The sequence below is a fragment of the Humulus lupulus genome, chromosome 7 (genome assembly GCF_963169125.1).
Source record: "Humulus lupulus chromosome 7, drHumLupu1.1, whole genome shotgun sequence".
Classification (NCBI taxonomy): Eukaryota; Viridiplantae; Streptophyta; class Magnoliopsida; order Rosales; family Cannabaceae; genus Humulus; species Humulus lupulus.
The window spans coordinates 39357669-39367389 of NC_084799.1; the positions used below are offsets into that span (position 1 = coordinate 39357669).

Genomic DNA, 9721 nt, shown 5'->3' on the forward strand with positions numbered 1-9721 from the left:
AGAAGAGAAGAAGAAAAAAAAAGTCGAAAACTGTTTAAAAAAAAATTGAAAGTGAAATAATTTTATTTTCAAATTTTAATAAATTTTAATTAAAATTTTAAAAAAAATAAAGTTACCAAACACATCTTATGTTTTATTGTCAAATTTTTAATTAATTAAATAAAAAACTATTTTTTTTAAGTGTTACCAAACAACACCTAAATTCACTCCCCCATGTTTTTTTTTTTAAACAAACTCACTCACTCACCCATGATTTACTCTCTTCCCATTTAGAAACTTCCTAATTTAACCATTCTCCCATTAATTCTCATTCGGCCTTTATGTCAATGCCACGATATCTCTCATTCAAAACCAAATGTCAATAAAATAATCCGAATAGAAATATAATTTAGGAAAAATCTAGGGTGCACCCCCTCAAAATTGGTACACTGGTACACCCCTTTCCACTTTTTGGTTCGAGAAGTATTTTTGGTGCAAATTTTTTTATGATCTTGTATATTGTAATTATTTAGAGTTTCTTGTAAATTTTTAGGAAATTTCGAATAATTTATCATGTCGAAAAATAAGGGAATTTTTCATAAATATGATTTTTTAGCTATTAATGTGCAAAAATATGGGAATTAAAATTTCCTTAATTTGTATGGAAAAATTTAATTAAAAAAACTTAGATTATGGGAAAAGTTATCACATATTGGAACTCAAAAATAAACAAAAACACATTAGCCAAAGGAGGGCACTATGGTAATTAACAGCAAAAACTCCTCTGTTGAAACTTGACTCGATCAAAATCTTCTCCAACAAATCGATTCTTCAGCCACAATACCCGAACTCCGGCTACCACTTCCACCTCCGACGACATGCATCAAGATTTGATCAAGAAGAACAAATAAAAAAAATTCTAGCATCAACCGGCAACCTCCACCCAACTCGGATCGAAACACCTCTAGCAATATCTGATTGGTTCTGTTGCACTCTTCAGCATCTCCGGCGATGTGCACCTCTGTCGACTTGCTTCTCCAGCGTCCAAAGTATCCAAGAAACAAAGGTTTGCAAAATCTTGCTCTGTCGATACCTATTTTACTGTAATTTTCTTTAATTTCAAATCTATTAAATTCATAATTCTTCTACTTATTCTGAAACCATTAATTTCATAGCTATTTTATTGATTATAATGGTAATGATGAAGTTCATGATGTCCATTTTCAAAAAAACAAATCAATTTATGAACTTTAAATTTGAAAAAAATATATATTTAAACCTACAAATATGGTTACATTCATGGACCAAAAATAGACAAAAATCAAGAACCTTGAAATTTTTAGAATTTGTAATTTGTTATTTTTTTAAAAAATCATTTGATATTGGTGAAGTTTAAATGCTAAAACATTCAGTAAGATAGGGTAATCAATTACTTTGTAAAACAGTCAATATATTTAATAAAATGTTTCAGTAAGGTATGTGATTACAGATTAAGGTAATCAGTTACCTTCCCCAGTTAACACAAACTAACTCCATAAAATATTGGCAAATTTTGCAGGTATGGACAATACTACTTCTTTGGTTCAATTTGGAGGCAAGTGGAATGAAAACAACGAGCATCAAGGGTACACAATGACTGGCATATTAATTCCACAAAATTGTTCTCTTGACAACTTGGTGAATTTGATAAAAAAATGAGATAAAGGAAATGTAATGACCCAAATTTCCTAATAAGGTTTAGGACCTTGATTAGGAGGCCAGAAGGGCCATAATTGATTTATTAAGCCATTAAATGATTATATGCATGATTATGTGAGTTGTATTATTATATGATGATAAATGCATGCATATGGGTCAACTTTTCATTATAAGGACATTTTGGTAATTTGGCCCGTTGAGGGCAGATTTGTATATTTTCATGCATGTTGGTGAATTATGAATAAGACCACATTATAATGTAGATTTGTTCAAGCTATTCGGCATGAGACGATCTTTGAATGCATGTTATCAGTTTTGTCATAACGGGGTTAATTTCAGGGCTCGGGGTAAGTCTCGGGGTAATTTGGTGATTAGTACATTACTGGGAATTAAAGGATAATGGGATATGATTTATTAGCATTTGAGAATATTGGTAATAACGGGAATTGAAGGACGTTAATTATGATTAACGGGATTAGAAGAGAAAGGACAGTTTTACCCTTGGTAGCCTTAAGAGAAAATTAAATGACCTAGGGGCAATATTGTCTTTTGACCTAAGGATATATATGAACCATTGAAGCTGTAGAAAGATTAAGAAAAACATAGCTTCTCCTTCTTCTTCTCTCGATCACTTTTCTTCCTCTTTTTCCTTTGGAATTTTGAAGCTCATTTTGAGGATTCAAGCTAGGAAACCAAGCCTTGAGGGTCTAGGGTTGTGTTCCACCATTGAAGAGGGTTCCATCTTGAGTTTGAGGTAAGTTTTTAACCATGAAAAACTCTGGTTTTGCTTTGTTTTCAGTTGAGTTTTAATTGGGATTTTGAAGTTGATAGTTGAGAATTGATGGAAGTTTTTGGCAAAGGTTGATTAGGTTTTGATGCCTAAGACTTGTATGTTGGGTATTTGGGTTCATTTGGGAGTTTGAATGAAGTTTGGTATCAAGTTTTGAAGGTTGAAAAGTGGAGAAATCGAATGAGGAAAAACCAGGGCTAATCAGCCTGGTCCTAGCACTACAGCGCCCAAGGGAGGGCGCTACAGCACTAGCCAGGGCAATTCATCTCTACTGGTAGCGCTGGGGCGCTAGGGGGGCAGCACTACAGCGCTATCCATTTTTTCCAGGTTCCTATTTTGGGCACTTTTGAGGGTTTTTGGCTCAGGGTTTCAATTCCTAAGGCTCGGGATTGAATCTACTAACCGTTTGAGTACGATTCGAGGTCCCGGAAGTGAGGTTTAGGTCAAGAACCTTTTATTGTTGATTTCATTAATTTGATTCCATATTTAGTTATGACTAGGTGACCGTTAATGTAATGACCCAAATTCACTAATAAGGCTTAAGGGCCTTGATTAGTGTGTCGGGAGGGGCATAACTGGATTATATGTGAATTAAATGATTAAAAGCATGTTATATGATTATTTGAATATCTGTGATGCATGACTATGTGTATTAGTATGCATGTAGGCCCTGATTAGGTTAGAAGGGCATATTTGTAATTTTAGCCCGTTGAGGGCATAAATGTAAATAATTGTGATAAATTGTTGAGACCACATTCTTATGTGGATATATTTGTAATCTGTGACTTGAGGCGATCCTAGTGAGCGGTTTAGCGAAAAAGTCACGGCGGGGATTTATACCCAGCTCGGGGCGAGCCTGGGGTAATTCTGGGGATTTAGAGAATATATTGGAGTCTATTTTGATATTGAGGAGTATAATTGGTGATTAGTTAGATGTTAGGAAGTAAGCGGAAAATGTTAGAGACATTCGAGGAATTAGCGGGAATTGGGTGTAATGACTAAAATGCCCTTAGGATGTTTAAAAGTTTAGTTTTAAATGGGAGGGCAGTTTGGTCTTTTGATGTTTAAAATGAGAGATAAGGGTTATGCTGCTTTATGCTTTAGTGGATTGTGTAGAAAATTGTGGAAGTCTGAAGTAAAGAAAAGAAAAGAAAGAAAAGGGAAAACAGGAGTCTATCTTTTTCTCTCTCTCGGTTGGAGGTCTCTTCTCCATCTCTTGAAGGAATTTGAAGCTAAAACTCAGAGAGAGTTTGGGCAAGAGCTTGAGGCTAGGATCCCTGGTTTGGTTTGAAGAGTTAGCAAGGGTTGTTCATCATTTGAGGTAATGTCTTGAGGTTGTAACTCAGTTCTTGGTTTTTAGTATTAATATGGATTTTGAGCTGAGTTTTGGTGGGAATTCTAGGGAATTGAGGCTGAAGCTTTGAGGAGTGAAAGCTAAGGAAGAGTGGAGGATAGCCTAAGGTTGAACCTCTCTGCTGAAGGTAAGAAGTTCTGAACTTGGTCACTTGAATTTTGTGGTTTCAGTTCTTTTTCTTGTTGAGTTTTGAGCTCTAGGTTTAGCCATGGTGAATTTTGTGTTTTGGGGTGCATGTGATTGAATTATTGGTGGTTAGGTTGTTTGGGATGAGTTAAGGATGTTGGGAAGCTTGTTTTGAAGTTTGGTTGAGGTTTGATTGAGTTTTGGAAAGGTTTGGCTCGAGGAAATTCGAAGAGGAGAAAACTGGGTAGTGTTTGGCTGTGACTAGCGCTGTAGCACTAGCCTTAGGGCGCTACAGCGCTAGGCTTGGGCGTTTGGGAGCCTAATGGCTTTGCTTGTAGCGCTGTAGCGCCCACCTTAGGGCACTGTAGCGCTACCTTGCTCCCAGAAAGGGGTTTTTGGGTTATTTCTAAGGATTTTTGTCCGGGGGCTCGGGGTTTGATTCCACCACCCTGTTTGGTGGAATTAGGGCTTCCCGAGGGCTCGGGATTGGTCCCAAGGCTAGGTTTTGGAATTGAGGTTTGGAGTTGGTTCTAACTTGTGACCGTGACTAGGTGTACGCTAGGGCTCATACGGGATCATGCTTGAGGATCGACTTGAACAAAGCTATCGAAATCTAAAGGTAAGAAAACTGCACCTGGTTATGTGTTTGTGATGGGACTAAGAGCTCCCTATATCTGTATGATGTCATAGATGGTATTATGCCATGGGACATGTGATAAATGGCCTAAGGGTGCCGTAAATAATACTTGCACACAGGGCGCGGCTCGGCCACTGGTAGCTAAGGACAGCTTAATATTCACTGAGCTCAGTTTAAGTGGGTCGGAGTCAGTGGGATAAATAGAGGGTGCGGCCTAAGGGCGCTAACCCTGGTTATCATATGTGAATTGATTATTGATATGAAGTGATGTACTTGGTATGCTGAATACTTGAATGACATGAGTGTTTGAATTGTTGAGTACTTGCTTATACTGTATGAGTTATCTGGTTGTTGCCTGATGATTATGCTCTGTTATTGTGTTTTCTTGCTAGGCATTGGCTCACGGGTGCTACGTGGTGCAGGTAAAGGCAAGGGCAAGTTGGACCAATCCTGAGATGGAGAGCTTCGGGGCTGAATGTACATAATCAGTTGATCGGCCGCCACGGTCGAGGAGTGGAACAGGACGAGAAAATGTTATTTGTCTGTTTTGCCTTAGAGTGGCTAGTAACTGTATTTTAATCCAGAAATTTTGTAAACTGTCTTATAACTTTACTACTTATGGGATTCCATGTAAAAGAAAATGTTCAATCATAAGAAATGTGACTTTTGAGACCAAAATCTTTTAACCCTAGTTCAACTGTAGTTTCAGTAACACGTTTCTGATTAAATGATTTGATTAGATTAGCAAGTCTTGCACCTTTATAAACACACAGTGTAACGGTCTTGGCTATCCAGGGCGTTACAGCTAAGGGATCAAAGGATTGATCATTCTCAAGGGTCGTTTATTTGTTATTTCTCGCTTGAACCAGAGGTAAGAAAACTGCACCCAGTATGTGATGCATGAGATGCATGTGATTAGGGCATGACATGAATATTGAATATGAGATTGATCAGAGCTTGAGTCTCTGTAAATGTGCATGATCCTAATTATGCTAGTGATTGTTGAGTAAGCATGATGAATGCCCTACATCTGGATATTTGACATATGATATATGCTTGGTTGCATTGCTTACTTGTGAATGGAATTGATCTTTGAGTCAGGAATCGGCAATGGTGTCAGTATTAACTGTGAAGTTGTGACTTATTAGTCAAGTTCGGCAGTAGTACTGAGCACTGGTCGTATGGTATTGGCTTAAGAGTCAATAACGGTATTAGCGAGTTTAACGCAAGCCGAAAAGATTAGATCTAATCGACATAAGCATTGAATGAATCATCATGAAAATTAATGCTTGACCAACCTCAAGTTTGATGAAAATTAAAAGCGCTTGTCTAGTCTAATGGCTAGTTACTTAGAGTCAGGGCCAGAAGGCCCAGGTGACTGCATCGTCACATGGCTATGGGCTACACGCCCCAATATGATTATCATAATCTAAAAGGGGGTGTTTGTTTTGAGTAGTTAAGTTGTCTTGGAAAGTGTAGAGAGACTTAGGATGGAGGTAATATTAAACTCGTGTGTACAAAAGGGTTCACTTTACCCTTAAAATATATGTGGGGCTCACACAAATTATTAACTTTATCCCCTTAAAATTTGAACCAAACATAGAAAGGGCATTAGATTCTCATTCCCACCTTTACTTTACCACATACCAAACACCCCCAAAGTGTTAATCACTCATCTGATTAGGGCTACACGCCCTAGCATGATTATCAGAATCTCAAAGTGTTAATCACTCATTTAATTAGGATTGACTTGATAGTCATCCATACACGAGGGCAGGATCCACCATCATTATCTAGACTTTTTTGCATGCATGAATAGGCCTATTATTGCTAGGCATGCCTATTATGATTTAGTAACATGTTATTACTTGTTCATGAGCATATTAAGTTTTCTTGCTGAACTTCGGCTCATGGGTGCTATGTGGTGCAGGTAAAGGCAAAAGAAATTTGGACCACCCTTGAGTTGGAGAGCTTAGGTGACGATGTGTACATATGCGACTGCTCGACTGCCACGGCCGAGGGTTGAAAGAGGAACTATGGTTAAACCCTATTTTGCCGCTTAGGTCGGCTGGTTGTAAATATTTTATTGTAATTAACCTTTAAATTATATTTTGGGATTCTAATGTATATAGTAAAAGTTTTAGTGTTACGTTGTATCTTAACCAAATTTTTTAACCCTAAACCGCTAATCATACTTAATTACACAATTATGGCCAAATGACTCGATTGGCGAGTTTAGCACTGTTTAAAATGCACACTGTAACGGTCCCTAGGTAGTAGGGTGTTACAGGAAACAACGACAACTATTGAAGTTTCTTACCAAGTAGCCAAAGGAACACCACCAATGAAGGTTGAAACAGACAATTCAATGTTGTTCTACATGGAAATAAAGAAAAAAGTTGCTGCAAAAATAACAGACTTACCATTGTGTGTCACTATAGTTCAAGAATCGTGCAATGAAAATAACCTTCTTCTACTAGCAAATCAGAAAGCTACAGCAGAATAAATGGAGGTGGGATACAACGTTACTTGAAGAAGGAATGTCAAGCACAACAAATGACGGTATTAATGTGTCATACATACCTCACCTTGTTGAAGAAGTAGTTGATTTCATAATTGAAGATAATACAAAAAGAAAAAAGAAGTTGGAGGAAATCCAAATAGTAATATCTGATTACAGAGTCAACACAATAGAGCAAGGACAAACACAATCAAATCAACTCTTAGCTATTATGTCATGCTACATAACTTCTAGTTCAAAACAAAAAGATCAGAACCGAGAGAGTACCTGGTTACTTGTGCAGATGACACATGCAACTAGTTTGTGAGAGCATCTAAGTATAGAAATCAAGATTTACTCAAGGTACGAAAATGCATTCCAAATCATACTTGCTATGTTGAAATTGTTATGGAGGACCATAGGCAGGCAAAAAACATTGTAATTGGTGAATTAATAAAGAATAAGTACAAGTCAATCTAAAGAAATTATACTCCAAATGACATCATGAATGATGACTTTGGAGTAACCATGGGATACACAAAAGCATGGAGATCAAGAGAGAAAGCTTTGTGTCTAGTAAGAGGGAACCTCGATGATTCATATCAAAAGTTGCCAATGTATATTTACATGTTGAAGCAAGCAAATCTAGGAACAACAACACACCTACTCACAGACAAGGAAGATAGATTCAAATTCCTATACATAGCTTTCTCTAACTCAATCAAGGGCTGGAGATACTTAAGGCCTATAATTGTTGTTTATGGAACTTTCTTGAAAAATGCACATTGCGGTACCCTATTTTCAGCATCAACGTTAGATTCAAACAACAATATTTTTGTCTTGGCTTTTGGAATAGCAGACTCTGAAAATGATAACTCATGGCTTTGGTTCTTCTCCAAACTGAGAGACACCTATGGAGAACCCGAAGGTATGATAGCTTCAATTATATATTCTTGTTTACATAGAAAAAGGAGTTCGTTACCCAAACCAAATACACACATATATGTTATTTCTTTTAGTATCTTATTAAAGTAACCGGTTACCTTCACAGGATTGGTTATTGTTTCCGACAGCACACAAGAGCATAGACAATGCAGTACATATGGTGTACCCAAATGCTTTCCACGTAGCTTGCATGTTTCACTTGCTCAATAATTTGAAAAGCAAGTATGGAAGTCGTGGAGAAGAGCTACAAATGAATTTCATTGTAGCAGCAAAAGCATACACAAAAATAGAAATGTGATCACTACATGAGAGGCCTTGATAGACTTGACAGACACATTAACCCTATTTAGAGAAAGCCAAGTATGAAACTTGGGCAAGATCATACTCACCAACAAAAAGATACACCATGATGACATCCAACATCGCAGAATCGCTCAACGCTGCACTAAAAGCTGCAAGAAATCTCCCTATTGATATATTGGTTGAATGTCTTAGAAGCTTGGTTCAAAAGTGGGATTGGAACAACTCAAATAATGCAAACAGAACACTCACAAAAGTCTCTACAACAACAGAAAATGAGTTGAGACATGGCATTATTTCGAAAATGAAGTATAAGGTATTCAACTAAACTTATTCTTACTATTCTTTAATTTGTCAGTAGATGGTCAGGTTACCTTTAATGTTAATTGTACATAAAATGTTTATTATTTTATTCTAATTCATGACAAAAATAGTTTTAGGTCTTTCCTTTCAACCCAATAAAATATCAAGTTCGTGATGAAAAGGGGACCAATTTCACAGTAAATATACACAATAAAACATGTACTTGTAATAGATTTCAAGAAGACAAAATGCCTTGTGGGCATGCAGTAGCTGTAATTGCAAAGAGAAACTTGGGAGTGTATGATTACTGTGCAAAGTTTTACAAAACATAAATGTTGAAAGAATTGTATCAAGAAAATATTCATCATTTGCCCCATAAAGAGGAATGGAATCTCCCACAACACTTGGACATAGTGGTGCTCCCTCCAAAGGCAACAATCCCTATAGGAAGACCAAGAAAGAAAATAATAAGATCAAGAGGGGAACTAAAAGTAATAATCACATGTGGGAAATGTGGTCAACCAGGACATAATAGGAAGACTTGCATGAATCCTCCAATTGATAAGGCAAACAAGCAAAAAAAGCAAAAGACATAGCTTGATATTTTACAGCAAAACAACTCTATCATAACTTTATTTATTAAAGGAGTGACTTTCGTATTCATAAATTGTTATTGACTTATTATAATACATTGATTGATTACACAAACTTATAAATTCCTTTTAGAATATATTGTTGGGTTTTTTGTTGCCTGTTATATATTTATGCCACCAACACTCGAAAAACATGTTTTTTAAAAATTAAACACAACATTTTGGGGTAACCAATTACCACTTTGTATATAACATGAAGACCATACTGGGTACCTAGTTACATTTAATATATCTCTGTTGCTTTAAAAAGTGGAATATATATTATATATAATTATTAAACGTGAAATACATAAAAAATAAACAAGAAACTTGGTACTTTGTTCTAACAATTGCCACAAAAAAAAAAAAGAATAGCAAAAACATCAAGCACCAAAGGTAGCCAATTACCCATTGTATATAAGATGAAGACCAAACTAAGTACCTGGTTACCATTAAA

At 36.3% G+C, this 9721-nt stretch overlaps 1 protein-coding gene across 1 annotated transcript; it reads left to right on the forward strand.

Annotated features, from left to right (window-relative positions):
* The first annotated feature begins 8435 nt into the window (after window positions 1-8435).
* On the forward strand, window positions 8436-8964 carry LOC133791608 (uncharacterized). The gene is made up of 2 exons (XM_062229529.1): window positions 8436-8645; window positions 8770-8964. Exons 1-2 carry the CDS (start codon window positions 8436-8438, stop codon window positions 8962-8964), a joined length of 405 nt encoding a protein of 134 aa, XP_062085513.1.
* The last annotated feature ends 757 nt before the right edge of the window (window positions 8965-9721 follow it).

Coding starts and splice junctions, on each gene's coding strand:
- LOC133791608 (XM_062229529.1), top strand. CDS start 8,436: ATGATGACATCCAACATCGCAGAATCGCTCAACGCTGCACTAAAAGCT. Junction 8,646..8,769: donor TTTCGAAAATGAAGTATAAG/GTATTCAACTAA, acceptor AAATAGTTTTAG/GTCTTTCCTTTCAACCCAAT.